General features: G+C 41.1%; 1 protein-coding gene across 3 annotated transcripts in view; it reads right to left on the bottom strand.

Moving 5' to 3' along the window:
• Positions 1-24,945, bottom strand: part of LOC126262211 (trafficking protein particle complex subunit 8) — a 309,618-nt gene that overhangs the window by 210,357 nt on the left and 74,316 nt on the right. For all 3 annotated transcript variants that reach the window (XM_049958637.1, XM_049958638.1, XM_049958639.1), the window contains one exon: positions 10,959-11,207. In XM_049958637.1, coding sequence (XP_049814594.1) covers positions 10,959-11,207 — 249 coding nt within the window. The remainder of the gene's footprint in view (positions 1-10,958; positions 11,208-24,945) is intronic.

Genomic DNA, 24,945 nt, shown 5'->3' with positions numbered 1-24,945 from the left:
CCTCATATATATATATATATATATATATATATATATATATATATATATATATATATATTTTCAAAACTACGTAGACTACCGAACTATATCAATGTTAGAGTACCATGTAAAACCTGAAGGAAATCAGTCAAAAACTTCTCAAGATCTTTGGTAATTGTGCTTCCCAAGTCAATCAGAACATTCGTTAGAGTGTCATGGAAAAATTTGTAGTAAATAAGAAGAAATTTTTGGTAACAACATTTTTTGTAATGAAAACATGTGACAGCAGAACTGCCAAATTGAACAAAACTTTTTTTTACTTTCTTTTTCATACCAAGAATGTCATTAACATAAGGAGAAGAAAAGCAACAACCAAATTGGTTGAGCAGTTTTCAAGTGATGATCTTTCACAACTGATTACGATTTCTGACTTTTCAAGTGGATTTGCCAATTTTCCTGTCAATTACGAACACAACAAAGACAAAAATCAACCAAGTCTGTTGGGCCATTCTTAATTGATGATATTTCATACATGTGGCACTAGATGTTAATTGTCCTGGCAATAATAAAAATAACAACAAAAAATGAAAGTGGTCAACTGTTATCAGGTGGTGATCTTTCATCATGTAGCAACTGGTTTTTATTTACACAGATTTTGTGTCTTGCGTTTTATAATTTTGTATGAGAAATTTCTGCTCAAATTAACTTTACTGTTCGTACCATTGAGTAATGAGTGCATTTTAGGCTGAGTAGAAGTGTGAAATCATATTTTGGAGAGTATGGCTCTAGACTGATTGATAGTACATTTATGGTCTGCATGCAAGATGGATGCACTCAAAACAGAAGGAAACATTATAGAAAAGAGTTTTTAAATGGTGTGCAAAGAGATCAATGAGTGTAAGGCTGAGCAGCCATCATGCTTTAATAGCTGTGTCAAAACTGCTACATAAACATAGAGCGCTTCATTAGAGATTCAAGAGAAGCCTGAACCTAGCTTTAAAAAGTGAAAATGAGCATAAGGAAAGCAATGAGAGAAGCAATGAGAGAAGCAATGAGAGAAGCAATGAGTGACTTTGAAACTAAAATTTTGTCAACCAACCTTGCATAAAAATCATAAATTGCTCTTGTGTAAAATCAGTAACTGGTTTGGAATCCTCTATTCTTTCACTGTGACCATACTGGCACTGAAATGGAAGATAACAGAGAGCAGGCCCAAATACAGAATTTGGTCTTCCAAAATTGTTTCACCATGTAAGAATATTTGCATCTGGGAAAGCTTCAAGGCCACCATAATCACAATGATTGCCCCATACTACAGCAAGTGTGAGCCATGTACTACCTCCAAACACGGCTTGTACATCACATGTAAAGTTCAGGCGGAGTCTACGAAATACGTTTGGACCTCCAATTAATTGTTGTTTATTGAACTGTCCAGAAAGATCAATGTCTATCGCCTTCAAAGCACGATATACAGGAACGCTGCGCCGCCAGCGACGATGGTAACCACGTCGCCGAGGCATTGCTGTGGCATGTCAATACAAACATTAGGTGTTTATAGACACATGCCAATATCAGGGCCCTGCTCATTGTTACCCACATCTGTAACAAGTTGGCAATAGTGAGCAGTTCTTCAGATTACATTTAGTACAATATATTTATTCACACTGCATTTGCATTAACTGCTCTTTTGCTTGACTGTCCAGATTCCTACGGCTGCAGATCCTTCGGGCATCTTCCATCCATTTATCATTAACAACATGGGGATAATACTTGCCAATGTTCAATACCACATACTGCAGAATAGAAAAGTAACTCCAATCACTTAGTTGTAGAAATGCATGAAGACCAGATGAGATACTTATAAGATTCCCTTCTAGCAGCTGTACTTCTTAGATCATTGAAGCAACAAAGACTACCTAAAAAAATAATAATAATAATAATAATAATAATACCGGTCGTTCGTGTTTTCAAGAAGGGCCATAGGACATATGCACATAATTATAGGCCTATGCCATTTATGTCAACATGTTGTAGGGTTACAGAACATGTTTTATGTTCAAGAATTACAATATTTCTGAAGAACGAAAATCAACATGGATTCTGCAATCTGAGATCTTACAAAACTCAGCTTGTTCTTTTCCTCCACGAGATGCACAGTGCTGTAGACAACAGTGCTCACGCTGAGGCCATGTTCCTTGACTTCAGGAAGACATTTTACATCATCCTGTACAGCCAGTTAGTGAAACAAATAAGACTTATTGAGTATTGGGCCAGATTTGCCACTGGGTTCAAGACTGCCCTGCAGACGGAGCTCGACACGTCACCTCCTTCTTCTTCTTCTTCTTCTTCTTCTTCTTCTTCTGTGGCTCTACAGCTCACGATTAGTCTTGGCCTCTTCAACTATCTCCTCCCACTTATCCCAGTCCCTTGTTAGCATTTTCCAGTTCCTGTAGCCTATCTTCTGAAGGTCTTCCATGACTCCATCCTCCCATCTAGTTTTTGGTTGACCATGACTCCATCCTCCCATCTAGTTTTTGGTTGACCATGTTCTCTCTGTCCACCTGGCTTTCCTTGTAAAATCTTTTTTGGTATTTCTGCGTCATTCATCTGTGCCATGTGTCCAGCCCACCTCAGCCTAGATGACTTCACAATTCTTCTAACAAGCTGGTCTTTGTAGAGGGCGTACAATTCATGGTTGTCTCTCCTCCTCCATCTTTCCCTTTCACAAATTGGGCCGATGATTCTCATGAGTATCCTTCTCCTGAATGCATCGAGAGATTCAGGATCCTTTGCTACCACAGCCCAGGTCTCAGAGGCTGTATGTATGCACTGATCTAATCAGTGTTTTAAGAATGGTTAGTTTTATGCTCCTAGTCAGGAGCCTTGAACATAGAAGCTTTGTGAACACAAAATAAGCTTTATTGGCAACAATTAGTCTTTGCTTTATTTAATATGAGGAATCATTTAGGCTGGTTACAATCTAAACCAGGTACTTGAAATGATTGACTCTTTCAATGGCAAAACTACCCATTGTTATTTCGTGTGGTATATTCTCCCTGTGCACTTTCACAGAAGCTAGGTATTTTGTTTTCTGCCCATTGATATTTAGTCCTACATTCCTGCCGGGCTTTTCAAGTGCAGTGAATGTCTCTTCCATTGTCATCATAGTTCTTGCTACTATGTCAATGTCATCCGCATCTGCACAGATTTATGAAAAATCTGTTCCCCTATTCAAGCTATTTGCTTCTCTCATCACCTTCTCCCAAAGCGGAACTGAATAGGAGGCATGCCAGTGTTTCACCTTGCCATACTCCATTTTTAATTTCCAAAGTATTGGACAATATTCCTCCAGTTTTTATGCAAGCTTGCATTTCTATCAGTGTCATTCTTACTACCCTTATCAGTATTTTTGGAATAAACAATTTACCTAGAACTTGATATAGTTGCTCTCTGTCTATGCTATTATAAGCTGCTTTAAAATCAATAAAAAGGTATGTTTTGACCCCATATTCCTATGTGTTTTCCAGAATTTGTCTTAGGGTAAATAGCTGGCCAATAGTTGACGTACTAGGAATAAGTCTGTACTGGTATGGCCCTGTTTCCTCACTATTATTGGAAGGAGACGGTTGTACAGTATGTTATAGAGGATTTTATATCCCAGATTAAGCATTGTGATCCCTCTATAGTTGCCACATTCCATCTGGTCTCCTTTCTTATATATAGGGCATATAATTTCCTCTTTTCACGTTTTGAGGCATTTCCTCTTCTTTCCATATTGAATTAACCAGTTTCATTATGTTCATTTCCAATTCAGAGCCTCCCCTTGCTTAAAAAGTTCTGCTGGTATGCCGTCAGTTCCTTATTGTTCTTTAATTTCCTCATTCCAGTTCTCACCTCTCCTAAGTTAGGTGGGTCCACACTGTTGCCTGAGTCCTCTTCTTCCTGCATTCCTGTTGGATTCCCTGGTACAACTGGTCTCAAATTCAGGAGTTTATCAAAGTAGTGATGCCACATCTCACATATCTCCTTCCATTCATTTATAATTTCGTCATTATCTTTTATGAAACTTGTTCAACCCTTAAAACGTTTCCGTGCCTTTTTCACCTCCCTATGAAATTTCCTTGCCTTGTCCACACTTCCCAGGAAACCCATTTCTTCAGTATTTGCCTCCATCTACCCCATATTTTTCCTTTGATCAGTCGTTTTTTCAATTCTCCGTTTTTCTTTATATTCTTCCATTATCCTCCTGGTACAATGTGATTGTAATGTCCTTCTCTATGCTTCATTTTTCTAATTTGTTACTGCTTCACATTCAGTATCAAACCACGAGGTTCTTGTTTGCCTTATGCTGCTCCCAAGTATCTCGCTTGCTGCTGTTTGCACTGTCTTTTTTATCTTTTCCCAACGATCTTCAATGTTATTACACTCTACAGAACTTCCAATGGCTTGAATTATTCTCTCCTGGTATCATTCCCTTGCTTCCTCTGGTTCTAAAGCTGTGATGTTATATTTCTGTGTATTGGGCCAGGTTCCTTTCACTGCATTTGATGGTCTTGCCCTCACCTGTGCCCAAACTAGAAAGTGATCCATGTCTATTGGACCTGTTGAACTCCTTACATCCAATAAGTCTGACTTGTGCCTCACATCAATTAGTACATGGTCAATCTGATGTATTGTATTTCCATCTGGTGATGTCCATGTTCCCTTATGTTTTTATTTGTGTGGTAACAATGGTGAGCCTACCATCATGTTTCTAGATGTTGCAAATAATATCAATCTTGTCGTGTTGTCATTACTTATGGCATTTTTACTATAGATACCAATTATTGGTCTATAGATCTGTTCTCTTCCCATCTAGGCATTTAGGTCTCCAGCTGGTATTTTTATATCATGCCCTGGTCATTCATCATATGCTCTTTCCAGATATTCGTCGAAATCATCTGTCTCCTCATCCTCTGATTCTTCAGTTTGTGCATCAGCATTAATCATGGAGTAATTGAAGACTTTCCCTTTTATGCTAAGTGTTGATAGTCTTGGGTTTATGGGGTTGAATCCAATTAAAAAATGCTTTACTTGATGATGCACCACAAATCCTGTCCCAAACTCATGGTTCCTTTCACTACAGCTATAAAATATGTTTGCTTCTTTCTTTTCTAGGATTCCACATCTGGTCCATCTTACTTCTTGTGATGCTATGATTCTCTGCTTCAAGTTCATTATTTGATCTAACTCCCTTCTTCTGTAACTGTCAATAAGAAATATTTCCCTTCTCTACAATAAAAGGCAGCGGACAGTGAGCACGGTGTCAGTCTTCTGCAAAAGTTCCTACGGGGAAATCTGTTGTACAACGTCCTAGTGATCGGATTATCAGCACATGCAGCATTACATCTGCACAATTCAGACTTTTTTAATAATTCTCATACGGTTTTGGAATCAGAATATTTTAAGGACAGTTTGGACTTTGTTTATGTAGTGCACAGTGTAGACTTGGCTTGTTTTCATCTACAGCTTGTATAATCTGAATATCTGTTGCATCAAGATCGTATGAAGGCTTAGATGAATTAAGATGGTTGTCAATAAATTAGTAGATATTAACAAAATGTTCCCACTTGCACAATTTTCTGTCCACTAATGGTTAGAGTTGACTACCTATTCCCTCAGTTAAATATAAGGTCAGTGTGGAAGACGAAAGCAGTACATACGACAACCTCATTTCTGAGCCACTAGACACACACATATAGAACCAGCAAATTCAAGTTCCAGTAGGGACAATTAGGTTTGGCCCACAAGAGCCACAGTATCAGTATCACACACATGTATCAACAGTAGTAGTTCAGAATTATAAATATAGCTTCAGTCAAGTAAAGATAATGTAGAAAATGCATCACAAATCCATATGAATTGTTCAAAGCCTGTAGCAGGACTGGCATGATTCAACAAAATCTAGATGTAGCTTCAAGAAATTGTGTGAACAAGCACTAAAACATACTAGTAATGAGCAGACAATTAAATTTTATGACCACAAGTTAAGGATGTAACCATAAAATAAACAACCATAAGTTTACAACATCCATATAAGAATGTTTCTGAGCAAGGATGTTTTAGATGTACTGACAGCATACAAATAGGCATCTACTTTGAAAATTATTTTTTAAAAGAAAGTATGCATTGTATATTGTATATTGTACCAAAACGGCCTTGCTGTGCTGGTACTGCGAACGGCTGAAAGCAAGGGGAAACTACAGCCATAATTTTTCCTGAGGACATGCAGCTTTACTGTATGATTAAATGATGATGGCGTCCTCTTGGGTATAATATTCCGGAGGTAAAATAGTCCCCCATTCGGATCTCCGGGCGGGGACTACTCAAGAGGACGTCGTTATCAGGAGAAAGAAAACTGGCATTCTACGGATCGGAGCGTGGAATGTCAGATCCCTTACTCGGGCAGGTAGGTTAGAAAATTTAAAAAGGGAAATGGATAGGTTAAAGTTAGATATAGTGGGAATTAGTGAAGTTCGGTGGCAGGAGGAACAAGTCTTTTGGTCAGGTGATTACAGGGTTATAAATACAAAATCAAATAGGGGTAGTGCAGGAATAGGTTTAATAATGAATAAAAAAATAGGAGTGCGGGTTAGCTACTACAAACAGCATAGTGAACGCATTATTGTGGCCAAGATAGACACAAAGCCCATGTCTACTACAGTAGTACAAGTTTATATGCCAACTAGCTCTGCAGATGATGAAGAAATTGATGAAATGTATGACGAGATAAAAGAAATTATTCAGGTAGTGAAGGGAGACGAAAATTTAATAGTCATGAGTGACTGGAATTCGTCAGTAGGAAAAGGGAGAGAAGGAAACATAGGTGAATATGGATTGGGGGGAAGAAATGAAAGAGGAAGCCGCCTTGTAGAATTTTGCACAGAGCATAACTTAATCATAGCTAACACTTGGTTCAAGAATAATAAAAGAAGGTTGTATACCTGGAAGAACCCTGGAGATACTAATAGGTATCAGATAGATTATATAATGGTAAGACAGAGATTTAGGGACCAGGTTTTAAATTGTAAAACATTTCCAGGGGCAGATGTGGATTCTGACCACAATCTATTGGTTATGAACTGCAGATTGAAACTGAAGAAACTGCAAAAAGGTGGAAATTTAAGGAGATGGGACCTAGATAAACTGACTAAGCCAGAGGTTGTACAGAGTTTCAGGGAGAGCATAAGGGAACAATTGACAGGAATGGCGGAAAGAAATACAGTAGAAGAAGAATGGGTAGCTCTGAGGGATGAAGTAGTGAAGGCAGCAGAGGATCAAGTAGGTAAAAAGACGAGGGCTAATAGAAATCCTTGGGTAACAGAAGAAATATTGAATTTAATTGATGAAAGGAGAAAATATAAAAATGCAGTAAATGAAGCAGGCAAAAAGGAATACAAGCTTCTAAAAAATGAGATCGACAGGAAGTGCAAAATGGCTAAGCAGGGATGGCTAGAGGACAAATGTAAGGATGTAGAGGCTTGTCTCACTAGGGGTAACATAGATACTGCCTACAGGAAAATTAAAGAGACCTTTGGAGAGAAGAGAACCACTTGTATGAATATCAAGAGCTCAGATGGAAACCCAGTTCTAAGCAAAGAAGGGAAGGCAGAAAGGTGGAAGGAGTATATAGAGGGTTTATACAAGGGCGATGTACTTGAGGACAATATTATGGAAATGGAAGAGGATGTAGATGAAGATTAAATGGGAGATAAGATACTGCGTGAAGATTTTGACAGAGCACTGAAAGACCTGAGTCGAAACTAGGCCCCGGGAGTAGACAACATTCCATTAGAACTACTGATGGCCTTGGGAGAGCCAGTCATGACAAAACTCTACCATCTGGTGAGCAAGATGTATGAGACAGGCGAAATACCCACAGACTTCAAGAAGAATATAATAATTCCAATACCAAAGAAAGCAGGTGTTGACAGATGTGAAAATTACTGAACTATCAGTTTAATAAGTCACAGCTGCAAAATACTAACGCGAATTCTTTACAGACGAATGGAAAAACTGGTAGAAGCGGACCTCGGGGAAGATCAGTTTGGATTCCGTAGAAATGTTGGAACACGTGAGGCAATACTAACCTTACGACTTATCTTAGAAGAAAGATTAAGAAAAGGCAAACATACGTTTCTAGCATTTGTAGACTTAGAGAAAGCTTTTGACAACGTTAACTGGAATACTCTCTTTCAAATTCTGAAGGTGGCAGGGGTAAAATACAAGGAGCGAAAGGCTATTTACAATTTGTACAGAAACCAGATGGCAGTTATAAGAGTCGAGGGGCATGAAAGGGAAGCAGTGGTTGGGAAAGGAGTGAGACAGGGTTGTAGCCTCTCCCCGATGTTATTCAATCTGTATATTGAGCAAGCAGTGAAGGAAACAAAAGAAAAATTCGGAGTAGGTATTAAAATCCATGGAGAAGAAATAAAAACTTTGAGGTTCGCCGATGACATTGTAATTGTGTCAGAGACAGCAAAGGACTTGGAAGAGCAGTTGAACGGAATGGACAGTGTCTTGAAAGGATGATATAAGATGAACATCAACAAAAGCAAAACGAGGATAATGGAATGTAGTCAAATTAAATCGGGTGATGCTGAGGGGATTAGATTAGGAAATGAGACACTTAAAGTAGTAAAGGAGTTTTGCTATTTAGGGAGTAAAATAACTGATGACGGTCGAAGTAGAGAGGATATAAAATGTAGACTGGCAATGGCAAGGAAATCGTTTCTGAAGAAGAGAAATTTGTTAACATCGAGTATAGATTTAAGTGTCAGGAAGTCGTTTCTGAAAGTATTTGTATGGAGTGTAGCCATGTATGGAAGTGAAACATGGACGATAACCAGTTTGGACAAGAAGAGAATAGAAGCTTTCGAAATGTGGTGCTACAGAAGAATGCTGAAGATAAGGTGGGTAGATCACGTAACTAATGAGGAGGTATTGAATAGGATTGGGGAGAAGAGAAGTTTGTGGCACAACTGGACTAGAAGAAGGGATCGGTTGGTAGGACATGTTTTGAGGCATCAAGGGATCACAAATTTAGCATTGGAGGGCACCGTGGAGGGTAAAAATCGTAGAGGGAGACCAAGAGATGAATACACTAAGCAGATTCAGAAGGATGTATGTTGCAGTAGGTACTGGGAGATGATGAAGCTTGCACAGGATAGAGTAGCATGGAGAGCTGCATCAAACCAGTCTCAGGACTGAAGACCACAACACCAACAACAACATGCATTGTATTTTTCTAAAGAAAGATTTTCAGTGCTCATCCCTGAAACTGACAATGTAATATAGTATTTCCCTTTCACACAAGGTACAGAAGTACGGTGTTCAAAAGGGAAAGGAAGAGCATTAGACAGAGTGGAGCATATACCATCACCAACACTCAAATGCACCACCTCTAATTAAGGGTATTTCTCAAAACTACTAAGCACAATTTCACTCTGCCTCCTCCTCTGCTCCTTTTATTTCACTAATTACCCCATTCTCTGAGGAAACAGAAAAATTATTTTAAACACTAACAGAATTTCTTTCATTTGTCTTAGTTTGTGAACTTGAGCAATTAGCCCAAAATTAGGTTTTAAAGGTAATTATAAATCTACAGATCTTTTGTCAGTATAAGTAAAGGACTAAACATAACTTAACTTTTTTAAGTGGGATCAGCAAGTTAGTTCAAAAGAACGATCACCCACTGATGGGAGTGTCACTGACTGCAGAAAAAAAAGACAGTGAAAGATAGAGAAAGCATTTTGTGCTATAGAATTTGCTTGTTACCAATTGGGAGTGAGTGTGCGGAGAGCCTTCCATGGCAAGACAACACCAGTTTACAACAGCACAGTGAAATTGTACAAGAAAATTGAGGACAAAAGTCGTTTTTGCAATGTAAAACAATGGGGCCAACAGCACATGTCAGAACAGATAATGGATAGTGTGAGTGACATGATGATGTGATATCCCACAAAATCTACATATTGAGCTAGTATACAAACTGAACATCTCTCAGCAAACAGTGTGGAATATCCTTTGTACGTGATTTAGAGTGAAGCCATACACTCCTGCAAGTCGTAAGCCACGATGACAAATTTTGCCATCTGCATTTCCACACAGATACGCAAAAACATCTTGAAAATCTTCAGTGAGAAAGTCTTTTTATCTTCCTGGCAAGGTCAGCCAACCCAACACACGTGTATGGGGGACAGTAAATCCTTAAGCAACTGTAAACTTGTAAAGGGCTCCAAGAAAGTTAAGGTGTTCTGTGCCATATCCAACAACACTGACAGGCCTTCCTTCTTCACTGAGAGGACTATCTATGGTATCACCTATATCGGCAAGATGCAATTGTCGCTCATGCAACAAGATGAAACTGGTAACAGGGATTTCATCTTTCAACAGGAGGCTGCCCAACCACATTTGGCAGTTGTGTACGGGAGATGTTGCTACACTGCTGTACAAGCCATGCTGTGGCCACTGACCTGCCACTACTCAAGGGGCTGCCACTGCGACGTTATGCCTTATAATCATTTTTTTTATTAACTGGGTTACATCAAGGACAACATTTATGCTCCAACTCTAACACAGAAACTCAAAGACTTGTAACACCTCATCACACCCCATCACAGCGGCTGTTCTTACCATCACTCCCGATACGCTCGGTCAGGTATGGGGAGAATTTGACTATCGATTAAATATGTGTCATGTGGGTGAACACACAGAACATTTATAAATACTGTAAAAAAATTAGCGTGTCTTTCACATGATGTATCACCTGTTATATTGTTCTTGGCCATTTATCTGTATCAATTTTTTGAAATGCTTCATGAACTTTTTAACTGCCCTGCATATGAAGTCATGCTAAATAAAAAAATATTCAAATCAGCAGAAGATAACTCTTCAACTGAGATTTATAGATGGGAAGGAATTAAGTTCTGTGAACATACTTGCACGAGTTGAGGTAAGTCGATATGCTCTCCTCCATGTACTCCTGTGCCTTTCTCGTTGGCTCCCCTTGCATAAAGGCAGATAGTGCTGCCATTTCCAATGCTCCTGCATAGTAAAGCCACGCTTGGTCAGCAGAGAAATCCCGCTTAGCAGAATGGTATGCTTGGAAAGCCAGTGTGTAGTGGCCAAACATGAAGCACAAATCACCGAGTCTTCTCAGTTGCAGTTCTGGTGAGTCAGTACTATAGCTGAAAGAAACACACAACACTGAATTGTAATTCATATAGTCTTTCATTAATCATGTTCTGTAGAGCCCACCAATGAGACGCTGCATGGCTGTGTAATTAGTCAAGTTACACATTAACAAAATAAAAGCAAATCACAAAAACTTAATCTGTACATTGAATTAACAGTAAACTATCACTACAGTGGGGAATTATTGTGACGCCACTGTCTTTGAAGTCTCAGGCGTGTAATGAGCCAACCACATTTCATCTCCAGTCACAATAGAACTCAGAAAATCCTCACTTTCTAATTCAAGTTGTTCAAGAAATTAGCAGGCACTACCGACACGATTTGTCGTGTGCTCCTCTGTCACCTGTTTTGGGACCCATCTTGCACACAGTTTCCAATACACCAGCATTTCTGTCAGTGTCTCGTATAAGATAATTCTGGAGAGCATTGGAAATATTACAGAAATTTCATCCACTGTCAACTGGTGGTCTTCATGAACAGTTTCCTCGATTTCTGCCACCAACTAATCAGTCAAAATGGAAGGTCTTCCTCTCCTCTGTCTTGTTACAGGGAGACAATTATTGAACTATGTGAAATAAAATAGTCATAACTTCTGAACTGTTTGCATTATGACATTAAAACTGCACGGTTGACTGTGGGGCATAACGGGAATTAGTATGTGCATATGGTTTGGTTTAGTGATGAAGCCCATTTTCATTTGGATGGGTTCATCAATGAGCAAAATTGACACATTTGGGGTACTGAGAACCCACACTTCATGATCAGGAAGTCTCTTCACCCTCAACATGTGACTGCGGTGTGTGGTGTCCAGTCATGAAATAATTGGTGCAATATTCCTTGATGGCACACTGACTACCAAACGGTACACGAAGGTTTTGGGGGATGGTTTCATCCCCTTAGCCAAAGCGACCCTAATTTCGACGGTATGTGGTTCATGCAAGTCTGAACTCGACCCCATCAAAGCAGGAGAGAGTTTGATGACATGGAGGAGCACTTTTGGGACTGCATTCTGGCTCTGGGGTTTCCAGAGGCCACTGGCATGGGCCTCTATTGGTGGCCATATTCTCCAGATCTGTACACAAGCGACTCCATTTTGTGGCGCTATACTAAAGACAAGGTGTACAGCAATAACCCCACAACCATTGCTGAGCTGAAAACAGCCATTCAGGGAGTCACTGACAGCATCACTGTTCCGACACTTTAGTGGGTCATGCAGAATTTCACTATTCATCTGCACCACATCATCACCAATAATGGCAGGCATACCAAACACGTCATAATCAAAATCTGAATATCTATAGTGACATTTAAACGTTGAATAATGTTTGTGCATGCCATAGTTTGTAATGAATTTATGTTTATTTATATACCAGTATATAATTGTCACCATGTATGAACATTTGTTCTGCCGCCATTAAACTCCCTACACCACTTAAGAACACACTTTCTGTTCATAACACATTCACCATAAGCAATTCTGATTCACACAGAAAAGTGGATAGGTGTCACCCCTTCCATGAGTAGGAAGCGGATCACAGCAACTGGCTCACACTTGGCGGAAATCCTTACTGACATCTTTCATGCAACTGGACACTACAAAGTGATTTTAAGTACTACCACATTCCTGCGATGCTTGCTCTGTTCAGAGGAACCCCCTCTATCCCTCAGTGTTGCTAACCCACGAAAAACCACAGCTTTTTACGATAACAGTACACTTACTTTCTGAACATGCCTTGTATGTAGAAGTATTCTCCTCCTAGAACAAGATACTTTAATCTCAGTAGTAACCTATCCCTCATCTTTGTTCTGTTTGAATTTATAATTATTTGTTCCAGAGGAAAACAAGACAAGGTGCTACTGGAATATGTTTAAGAAAGAATTAAATATTCTATCTACTCTATCTGGCTTTGAAAATTTCTCCCAAATATTTCTTCCCATAATTTCTCACTAAATACTGGAATTGAGCCATAGTTGTCGATTCTGTATTACAATCCATCTGATTTGTAACTAACAGGTCAGCATATTTTATGGTTAACTTCCGACCATCATGGTCCGATGTACCACTGACTATTGGTTTTACAGCTAAATCACTGCAAGTTGTTGGCTCTAAACAAAATGTAAATAGGTGCTGCACTAGGTGCTTCCATCTTCATACGGAATTTTACTGTGGAAAATAATGCAAAGCTGTATATCAACCCTAGGTGCTCTCAGTCAGTGCTCTGTGACAGACTGTATATTACTGTATTTTTCTTCTGTACTATCTACATTTCAGCTTTTACACTATTATCGAGTACAATGCTAAAAGTAATTACATCTTGAAGGCATGTCTAGTCTCATTTATCTGATTTGGGCTGACTATCAGATATGACACGTTAATTGCATAAGAACTTTTAGCATTGTCTTCGATAATGGCGTAAAAGCCAAAGTTTAGATAGTGCAGAAGAAAAATACAGTGATGAACAGTCAAGTGGTGGTCTATTGCTTCAAAAAATTCTACATGACTATGCCCGAGTACTATCGAAAACTTTTTACCAAGAGTGAAGCCTCTACAAACAATGATTCTCCTGTTAAGTTTGTGTAATCCCATTAAAACTGTTTCTAGCTGCTTTGTAAAGCTCACAATACTCTCTGTTAATGGCCTATAAACTGTCAGTACTACAAGCTTGGTTTGTTTCTTGATATACCATTGTGGCACAGCAAGCAAAGTTGTTAAACAATATTCACTAAACTGAAGGGCCTACCACACAGCTCTATTTTTACTATATATAGTCACTCTCCTTTTTCTTCTTGTTGGTTTTACAGTTGTACGACATTAGCTTGTCTCCGTCAAGAAGAATCAGTTCAGTTTAAGTGATTTTCATGTCCTGTTCAAGCAGTTCATCTCATTTATTCACCTTTCATCTGTACACTCTATACTTCATTGAATCTCATAAACAAAAATCTAACGGTGTCAAGTCCGGCGTTCTTGGTGGCCAGTTAACTGTACTATCACGATCGATCTAATGATTGGAGTAAGTGTGGTTGAGAAGTTTACTGCCACATCTAATGTGAAGAGGCTCCATCATGCTGGAAGTACACTGCAGACCCTGAGGATAAAGGAACATCCTCAAGGTGTTGAACACCTTCTCCGTGCAGATGGAGAAGCTCGCATGTTTGCAAGAAGCTGACGGCTACGCCAAGGGTACTGCAGCTACTGGCATCATCTCCCGTGCCAGAGAGGCCTATCCTGTTTTATTTTTTCCATCTAATTTTATTCATTCATTCGCCTAAGTAGTTTATGAAAAAGAGTAAAATGACCACACCAATGAAGCCTATGAAGCTAGCGAAGAGAGATGAAGAACATTAATTTTCACATGTTTGTAAAAACTCCTACAATATGTTTCATCAATCTTGTTCTGTGCCTTTTGCCGTCCATGACAGAGAGATGAAGCGAATTTCTGTTTAGTTCACTAATAATATGGAATATATTAATTCTTATGGTACAAAGTTAATGTCACTTATTAGCTCCTTATTTCACCTGATCTATCTGTCACAGGTATCCGTGATACTTCTGAGAAACAAGAAATTTAAGCATAGAAAGCTGGACACTGGAGCATTGTCTTTAAAGAATAAGAGTAGGTAAATAGCTTCGAAGCTCAAACAACTATCAAATAATAACATTATATTTTTCATGCATATGAAAAATCATAAGCCTGACTGTCTGGAGTGTGCAGTGCTGTGCATAAATTAGACGAGACACATTCTCCCAACTGAACTAACTATTGTTGCGTTTCTTGGGCGGCGCCCCAACCGGTTAGCGTCATAATTTCTCCATAATATTTCACCAGACGTACACACTGCTACCTTCAGATGGTTCCTGACGAATGCTGTGCCGTTCCTCTCGGCGCCCTATATATACTAGCCATTATCCCCTCCACCGTTCCTCTCCTGGTGTCTTTGGCGCGGCCAGAGTGGCAGCTACTGGAGGTTGTGGAGGAAGCGGTGCCTGGGTCTGAAGTGGGGTCTGCAGTCTCCCTGCTGCCGCCGTCGGGGGCGGTTCTCAATCTCTGGGACTGCATCTTTCTCTCCAGGCTGAGTGCAGGGTTCCAAACCTGACTAAGTTGAAGGCCGCTGTCTTTATGAATTAGATCATCCTGTAGTCGGATTTCGATGCCCTCTTTAGTAACGCAGTCCCAGAAGTGGGAGGATTGACACAGTATTTTTGTTTTTTCATAGTCCATAGTATGGCCAGTCTTTATACAATGGTCAGCCACGGCTGATTTAGTGGCTTGGCATAATTCGGTATGGTGCTTGTGTTGGCAGCACCTCTCTTCTACAGTGCGGACTGTCTCCCCACTGTATGATTTTCCGCACTGACAGGGAATTTGATAAACGCCTGGTTTTCAAAGGCCTAGGCCATCTTTCACTGAACCCGGTAGAGTCAAGGTTTCTGCAGGGGGTTGGAATACACATTTCACATTGTGTTTCCCCAGTATTCTACCAATTTTTTTTTAGGTGTTTCCGACAAATGGAATGCACGCCAATGACTTGTGTTCTTCTGTTTCTTCTTCTTGTTCTCTTGGCGCAGTCTGTCTGAGTGCATGTCTTATTTGCTTCTGGTTGTACCCATTTGTCCGAAATGTCTCTAAGTGCTGCAGTTCTGCTGGAAGGCTCTCCTGATCACAGATCGATCGTGCCCTGTGAAGAAGTGCGTGCAAAACCCGCTACAGGACGATCTAATTAATAAAGGCAGCGGCCTTCAAATTGGTCAGGCTTGGAACCCTGCACTCAGCCTGGAGAGAAAGATGCGGTCTCAGAGATCAAGGACTGCCCCCAACGGCAGCAGCAGGGATACTGCAGACACCAGTTCAGACCCAGGCGCCGCTTCCCCCACCACCTCCAGTAGCTGCTGCGCCATCCGCATCAAAGACACCGGGAGAGGATCGGTGGAGGGGGTAACGGCTAGTATATATATGGCGCCGAGTGGTATGGCACAGCACTCATCAGGAACCACCTGAAGATGGCAGCGTGTACGTCTGCGGAAATATTGTGGAGAAATTACGACACACAGTCGGATACCCGAGAACTGTTCAAATTGGAAATATGCTGGGAAAACTTCAGATCGCATATCCAGTACCTCTACAAAGAGGAAATGCTTCAACAGATGAAGATGCTGGACAAGCTGCGGAACAAGGAGGAGCAACTGCTGTGCTCACTTGCGTTCCTGCTTAGATGCTGAGACGATACTGTCGTGCTGCCTTTTGCTAAGATAACTCACCACATAAGGACTGCAGCGGCCAGGCGCATCACGAGATGAGCCAGCTTAGCGCTGGTAAGAGAGAGAATTCATTGTACTCGCCGCTGCCTGGATGACACTTCGAAAAAACTGCCGGATGTCCATCTCAAGATATCTTCAGTTCTATCTCCCATATCATGGGAAAGGGCTGACGCTGCCACCCGGACACAAGGAGATGGCGTACGAAGAAAAGCTACAAGTAAGCAGACATCAAAGTTTGAACGCCTTGTAGCAGGACAGAAGACTACGCAAGAACCACCTAAGCGTACTGTCATCAACCTTACAGGAAGAACGATCAATGACGCAGCATGTCGGTGCTCGAGAAAGGACTCAACTTCGCCCCAACCCCGGCACCTCTATCGATTGTGGACATTATAAGCAGTGTGGAGCAGGCCACCTACACTCTACCAACCAATGAAGCAGAAGAAATGCGTCACGAAACGTGCCATGCGCTCACCAGGCCCATACCACTGAAACAGAACATCTCGAAGGAGGAGAGAGCGGCCATCCGCGAGTTACGCAGCAATCCTGAGTTAGTGGCCTTGCCTGCTGACAAAGGCAATGCTACAGTACTGCTCCTGCACTCAGAATATAAGAGAAAAATGTATGAATTTCTCTATGACGCAGCGTACAGAAGGATAGAAGAGACCCGACAAGTTGCCTTCAAAGAAGAACCGTTGAACTTCTTCACAGTACCTTTGATGGAAAAACTGTCAAGAAACTTCTACCACAAGTGGCTGCACCGCCACAGCTGTATGGGCTACCAAAGGTCCACAAGGATGGGACACCTATGTGTCCAATAGTCAGCAAAATAAGAGCAGCAACCTATGAACTGGCCCAACACCTGACGGGTGCCCTTAGTCCATTTCTGGGAAAATGCGAACACCACATCCGCAATTCCATCCACTTTGTGCAGTGTATACAAGAACTTCGGCTCCAGAATAGCGACTTGTCAGTGAACTTCGACGTAGTGTCCCTCTTCACTAGGTTACCACTGAAAGACTCCATCAATCTGATAAGCAAGAAATTCGACAACAACCTAACAAGGCTCTTCGAGTTTGTGCTCACCTCAACATACTTCCTGTTTGACGGAAATTATTATGAACAGACAGATGGCGTTGCCATGGGATGCCCGCTTTCACCGGTTGTAGCCAACTTTTTTATGGAGAATTTCGAACAGAAGGCATTAAAACAAGCCAAACAAAAACCAACTTGTTTGTTCCACTACGTGGATGACACGTTCATTGTTTGTTCACATGGACGGGACAGCTTAAATGAATTTCTCGAACACCTCAACTCGCTGCACCTCAACATACAGTTCACAGTGGAGGTGGAGCAGGATGGTGCCCTACCGTTTCTTGACGTCCTGGTGAAACGGAAACCTGACGGCAAGCTGGTACACAGTGTATACAGAAAACCTACACACACCAATTTGTACCTAAATGCCTTCAGTTGCCACCACAACTCCCAGCGTGTAGGTGTTTTGTGCACACTTGTTCACAGGGCATGATCGATCTCCGATCAGGACAGCCTACCAGCAGAACTGCAGCACCTCTAGACAACATTTCAGAAAAATGGGTACAACCAGAAGTAAATAAGACATGCTCTCAGACAGACTGCGCCAAGAGAACAAGAAGAAGAAACAGAAGAACACAAGTCATTGGCATGCATTCTGTTTGTCGGAAACACCTCAAGAAAAAATGGTAGAATACTGGGGAAACACAATGTGAAATGTGTATTCCAACCCCCTGCAGAAACCTTGACTCTACCAGGTTCAGTGAAAGATGGCCTAGGCCTTTGAAAACCAGGCGTTTATCAAATTCCCTGTCAGTGCGGAAAATCATACATTGGGGAGACAGTCTGCACTGTAGAAGAGAGGTGCCGCGAACACAAGTGCCATACCGAATTACACCAGGCTACTAAATCAGCCGTGGCTGACTATTTTATAAAGACTGGCCATACTATGGACTATGAAAAAACAAAAATACTCTGTCAATCCTCCCACTTCTGGGACTGCATTACTAAAGATGCCATCAAAATACGACTACAGGACAATCTAATTAATAAAGACAGCGGCCTAAACTTAGTCAGGCTTGGAACCCTGCACTCAGCCTGGAGAGAAAGATGCAGTCCCAGAGATCGAGGACCACCCCCGATGGCGGCAGCAGGGAGACTGCAGACCCCAGTTCAGACCCAGGATCCAGGCGCCGCTTCCCCCACCACCTCCAGGGGTAACGGCTAGTATATATAGGGCGCCGAGAGGAATGGCACAGCATTCAGCAGGAACCATCTGAACATGGCAGTGTGTACGTCTGGTGAAATATTGTGGAGAAATTACGACGCTACCTGGTCGGATACCCAAGAACTGTTCAAATTGGAAATACGACGGAAAAACTCCAGATTGCACATCATAATTATTATTCTTAAAATTATTAATATATAACTGGTGACTGTTCTCTGGATGGGGCCAAATAGATTACACAGGTCCAATAGTTAAATGATATGAAACATATTGTGTAACATTATATTGTAGTAATTATTTTTTATTTACTTTGTTTCATGATTGGAATATCACCAAGAGAAAAGCAAGGTCAAACTCTACATGGAATGCATAAATTACAAATGGTTAACCAGAGGAATTGTACCAACATCATTTAAGATGATTATCTATATGGTAAGAAAGAACTCCAACTTATAGCTCCAACCACTGCTGTTGATAATGCCTTGATCAAAAGTAATATCAATATCTTACCTTGTCCATTCATAAACGAAGCATTTCTTTTTGTAAAACAATAGAGATATGAGTTAAAATTATTTTCATTTGTTGAAATGCGGATGCAAAAATTGTAAACAGCAACAATAAGCTGCAACACTGGTATAGCATACATCACGTACTGATCAGGAAAATTCTCGCAATCAGTTTGAAGATCAAAATTTGATTTTACTTCATATTTACAAAATGTAACCAGTTAAAAAGGTTGTGCCAACTAATGAAAATAGTTTAGAGATACAAAATGTTGCCACAATGAATGCGATGACAAATGATAGTGACACCGAAAATGTTGATCACATCAACGACAGCTGGGGATACTACACAAATTCAGTTTATGCTAATGGCAATAATGTCTTACCTCATGATGCTACCATGCTCACGGTAGACAAGACTAATTCCCAATTCTCACAGAGATACATTTTCTCGCATGAAGCCAGTGAAAGACATGCTAGTGTGGAGTCAGTAAGTTTCAATTTCCCCATGTCACGAGAATTTGTCTCAAATGTGACAGAACAAGACACAGGTACACAAGGTGCTAATGCATCATAGTGCATTCAATGGAGGACATGTATAAAGGCCTCACTGACCTAATGAAGAATTTATTTAACAATTTTGCTACACAACAAACTGACCAAAAGTTTAATGATTTAAAAATGAACAAAAACAAATGTTTGATGGTTTTAAGACTGCCCTATCACAGAGGTTCAACAATTTAAGTCAAAATCTACACACTACATTTCTAATGATTTAACATACAAACTTACAGATATGGGGAAGAAATTAAAGGTGGAATTATCCACTGATTTGTCTCAGGAAATTGACAACCTAGATCAAGCAGTGTCATCTATAGATGAGGCACAAGGGGAAATGGTAGGTAAACTAAAGATCGTCAGTGAAGTGCAGACTCAGATACAAGAGGCTCAGTCAGAAATTTGCAGAAATTTAGAAACTGAAACCAGTACTGTTAATGAGTTGCAATCTTCACATAAAAGTAGCTGGAAGCAGTACAGAAGCTGTCAGTAAAACTGAGCACAAGAGCATAAGAGTTAAATCAAAGCAGGTGAAGAGGTAGTAAAAGAAAGGGAAAATGAAATGACTGCTAGGATTGAGCTAAGCTTTAAGGCAGCGGATGAGAAGTTGCAGAGCAGTATAATTAATGCTGCAGATGTCACATGAGAGATGCCAATAGTAAGCAATCAGGTGGAGTCAAAAAGGATAGATAGTAGTAACACTTATCAATCATTTGCTACCAACCCTTCAGACGGAGAAGAAAGGAATTAAAAAATGCAACAGGCACTGCCAATGCAATACCAGTTGTGCAAACATATCCAGAGTACAATCATGTGCCTCCAAACAATGCCAAGGCAGCAACAGACAAAACTGTGTGCTTGTCTGCTTCATTAATGGATGGGGGTCTACTCCGTCATGGGCAATTTTCGATTTGTTTCAACAGAGGGTAAGACAACAAAATCCATAGGTTTATCAGAGCTTTTCACAACATGTTACCCTGCAACTGGTCAAAACCACAGAAAATCCGGTTCATTGTGGGTTACATACAACGTGATGTTTTATTGCGGGCAACAGATATGGCTCAGAGATGCCATATGTATAAGCAATTTTAATGGGCTTTCTTGGACAAATATTGGTCCACAGCAGTCCAAGAGAGGCCACATCGAGAGGCATTCAACTCAGCACCATTCAGTAGTAAACATAGGAGACTGAGGAAGTATTTTGAAAAATACTTAAACAAACCTAGGTGTTGGACAAACTCAGTTTCCCACATGGACGTAATGAAAATACTGAAAAGTCGCCTGCCCGCCCACATCAGGAAAAAGCTGATCACAACACCTGGAAAGATATAGAGTACTTCTTATTCGTACTCAACTCGGTTGACATAATTCATAAAGAGAGGCCGTCACAACCACAGAACATTAATACACAGTGCAGTGTGCACCTTAGCCAAATAGTCAACAGCAGAATGGCGACGGTGGCAATAACCAACACTGTTGGCACCCACATGCCCTGTGCAACAATAAAACAAGAAATAATTATAGTAATGGTGAAACTGAAAGAACACACAAGGTTTCAAAGGAAATCACAAACAGAACTACAACAGACCAGCTTATACTGAACAGAACAGCTATAACCAACAAGTTCACAATGTGCACACAGTAGGCAGCAATAACCAATACACTAATTGGCAGGAACCAACTGCAAACAGACCATTCAGCAGTCCTCTGCCTGGGAATTACAATCAATGGAATAGCAATCATATACCCAGTGTGCGTCAAGATCAAAGACAATTTAATTCTAGGGCAATACAGCACACGGACTGGCGAAGTCAAACCTACAAAGTGCCAGTTGTTGAAGTTACTCACAATGAAGAGGCTAACCCCTCGGGTCAGGAAAACTAACAGGTCACAACAATCCTCCACTTGCAAACCAATAGAAGGGATGGTGACATGCAATTTATTCCAAATTACTTTCCCAGATATGACTGAGTGGAAGATATGAAAGACCAACTGTTTCGGGAAGATATAAACAACTTAGACAAGGATAATGAGGAGTCACTGCAAGCTGTAATTAATGCTGGGATATGTGATCTAGATGTACCTGTGGTATTTGATATGGGTGCATCAACAAATCTAATATCACAAGGTCTGTATAACAAGTTACAAAGATGATGATATATACCAACTTTTCCGGTACTGAACTGTTGTATTCTGATTGCGATGGGGGGCAAGTCAAAAGCAATTAAACTTCAGGTATTAACACCTATTACCATACCCATATTGTAGCTCTATTTTAGCTGTCACCAACCCCAAAGGTGGCATCAGGCTTGCACTTGACACCTGAAGTACAAACAAAATCTTTGTTCCTGTCAGGACATGCCCTGACAACCTTGAAGAATAGTTAATGAAATTTCACAATGTTAAATACCTCACTATAATTGATTTAAAAGAGTCATATTGGCGAACAGCAGCACATGAAAATAGTGGGAAGTACACAGCCTTTGTGTGTGGGGCCAGGAGCTAAGAATTTTGTGTTTTATTGTTTGGCTTGAAAGTAAGCACAGGTGTTTTCATTTCCACATTGGACAAGGTTTTGGGACCAGAACTCCTCAGCCGAGTCACTCTCTACGTTCATGACCGGTTAATAATTAATCCCACATGGGTAGAATGTCTGAGGTTTTTGGCACATGTATTATGCCGATTAGCAGAATATGGGGTCGCAGCTAATTTAACAAAATCGAAGTTTAGAATAGAGAAGGTCAAAATTTCTGGGTCACACTACCTTGCCACAGGGTATACCGTAATACCTGATCCAGGAAAACTTGATGTGATCAAACATTTCCCACTGTTACAAACAAACAATAACTCAAAGGTTAATGAAAAGGAGCAAAAAGTGGTGGGGGATCACCGCTTAACAAATGGCAATGGCTAAAGTGACAGTGTCCAATACGCAACCTAACTAAAATGATCCCACGGTGAGAGGACCAAGAGGATATCGGCCAAGCTGCTGGGTAAGATTTAATTCCCCGGAGCTTGTTCCCTTGAAGGGAAGACCAGTGGTGATGCCAAAGTGACACCACATGCTAACAGACAGCAACATGGAGATCAGAAGAAATAGGAGAACTAGTGGGCTGAGATAGGAGGACTGCAGCCTTGGCAGCAGGCTCAACAGCTTCATTTCCTGTCAGACCCATGTGACCAGGAACCCACATAAACATCACAGTAGCTCCCTCAAAGAGTGAGTAAGTGAAAGCTTTCTTACAGGCTCTGAAGTGCAGTGTGAGAATCGGAGCAGATGACAATTGAAAAGCCTGTGCCACTGGATGTACTGTAAGGCCTGATACCGGGCAAAGAGCTCTGTTATAAATACTGTGCAGCACTCAGGAAACTGATAGCAAAAATCATCAGTGCCAATGGCGATGGCACGCCCCACACCTCTGTCAGTCTGAGAGCCAACAGTGTACACAAACGTACCATCAATAATTACCGCCTTCGCCTTAGAAACTGCCAATTGGGTTTACATGTAAGTGAGATAGCAGTCAGCAAATGGGTAGCACAAGGGGAATGGTCACTCAAGTCGATGTCAGAGAGATGGACCACATGTGCTGATGGGCAAGGTGGGCAGTGCAGAACGAAAGGTCCAGATGGAAATAGGTGTATGTGCAGCCTGAAAGAAATGTGGGTGCTCCAGTGTAAAGGCAGATGAGGCTGAGTTGATTGAGAAGGTAAGCCAAGAGGGCACCTCTCAGATTAGGTTCTGGTTGGTTGGTTTGTTTGGGGAGTAAAGGGATAAACTGCTGGATTATCAGTCCCTATTTTTGAGGTCACAGGTCTCAAATGAAAACCATACCCCAAATGAATCTTACCACTTAAAATTGTGGAAAGGAAAAAAGTACACGAAAAGAACTGTAACGACACAGCAGGAGAAAATGAAAGAAGCAAGCCAACAGGTTCTCGAAGAGCCCCAAAGGGGACGGTATGCATTAAAAGTCACTGAGCAGCAGAAAGGGGTGAGGGAGTTGCCCAATACGCTGGTGGAAGTCTGTCCCGATGACACCGTATGACGGAGGGATGCAGAAGGTACAAAGAGAAAAGGTAAAGCAAAGTAGGAAAGTAGGAAAATGCAGACTGTAACAACTAAAAGCATGGTGTTCAGTAAGATAGTTTGACTATGAACATCATTCTGGAAGAGCAGCACAACTCCCCCATGAGATGGAATGCCATTATTGGGGTGAAGTGGACTGGAAAGAATTGTGAGAGGTCACAGCAGTCACAAGGCTGAAATTTTGTATCCTGGAGGCATAAAACAAGTGGAAGCTGGGATTCCAAGAGCATCCGCAATTCCTCATTGTTGGTTCTAATGCTGAAAATGTTTTGTTGGGGGAGAGTCATGATGGGGAAAGGAGAGGAGGGAAAAAAATGAAAGGTTGTCACCTCAACAGCTGCCTAACTGCAGCCTTTAAAGACTCACTACAACTGGGCATCCAGGCTGGAGGATCCAGTTCCATGAGATCTACAGAGGTGCCAGCATTCTCACTGGGTCGACCACCACTGGAGGGTGCCCACAAAGAGGGTTTAATCACCACTACTGTGGAACCTAGTGATGAATGAACTCACTGAACAGTGCAATACTAGAGGCTGATTTTGCCACTGACACACAGATGACAGTCAGTGTAATACTTGGAAAACAATGGCACATAGTACTGTTAGAATTCGCAAACTGTACACCTTTTGTTCAATGATTGCTGTGGTGTCTTCCACATATGGCAAAACCAAGGTGAAACCACATTCAGACATCATGGGGTTGGGCAGCCATCCATCATTACAGAAGTCAGACGTCGGAGGCTGGGCAGACTGGTAAACTGGACAGGCGGAAAACTGTGAGGGAACAAACATCAGACTTTAATGCTGCGCACAATAAAAATGTGTGTGAACACACAGCGCAGCAAACACACTGAATGATGGGCCTCCACAGCTGACAACCTGTGTATGTGACAATGTTAACACCATGACATCGGCAACTACGACTGAAATGGGCACATGACCATCAGCTCTGGACATTGGCACAGTGGCAGAGAGTAGCGTGGTCTGATGAATCCCGATACCTTTATCATGCCGATGGGAGGGCACAAGTCCATTGTCTTCCAGAGGAACAGCTCCTTGACACCTGC

The sequence above is a fragment of the Schistocerca nitens genome, chromosome 6 (assembly GCF_023898315.1).
Source record: "Schistocerca nitens isolate TAMUIC-IGC-003100 chromosome 6, iqSchNite1.1, whole genome shotgun sequence".
Taxonomy (NCBI): Eukaryota; Metazoa; Arthropoda; class Insecta; order Orthoptera; family Acrididae; genus Schistocerca; species Schistocerca nitens.
Note: the sequence above shows the minus strand (reverse complement) of the source record. Positions and strands in the feature narration are given on the sequence as shown.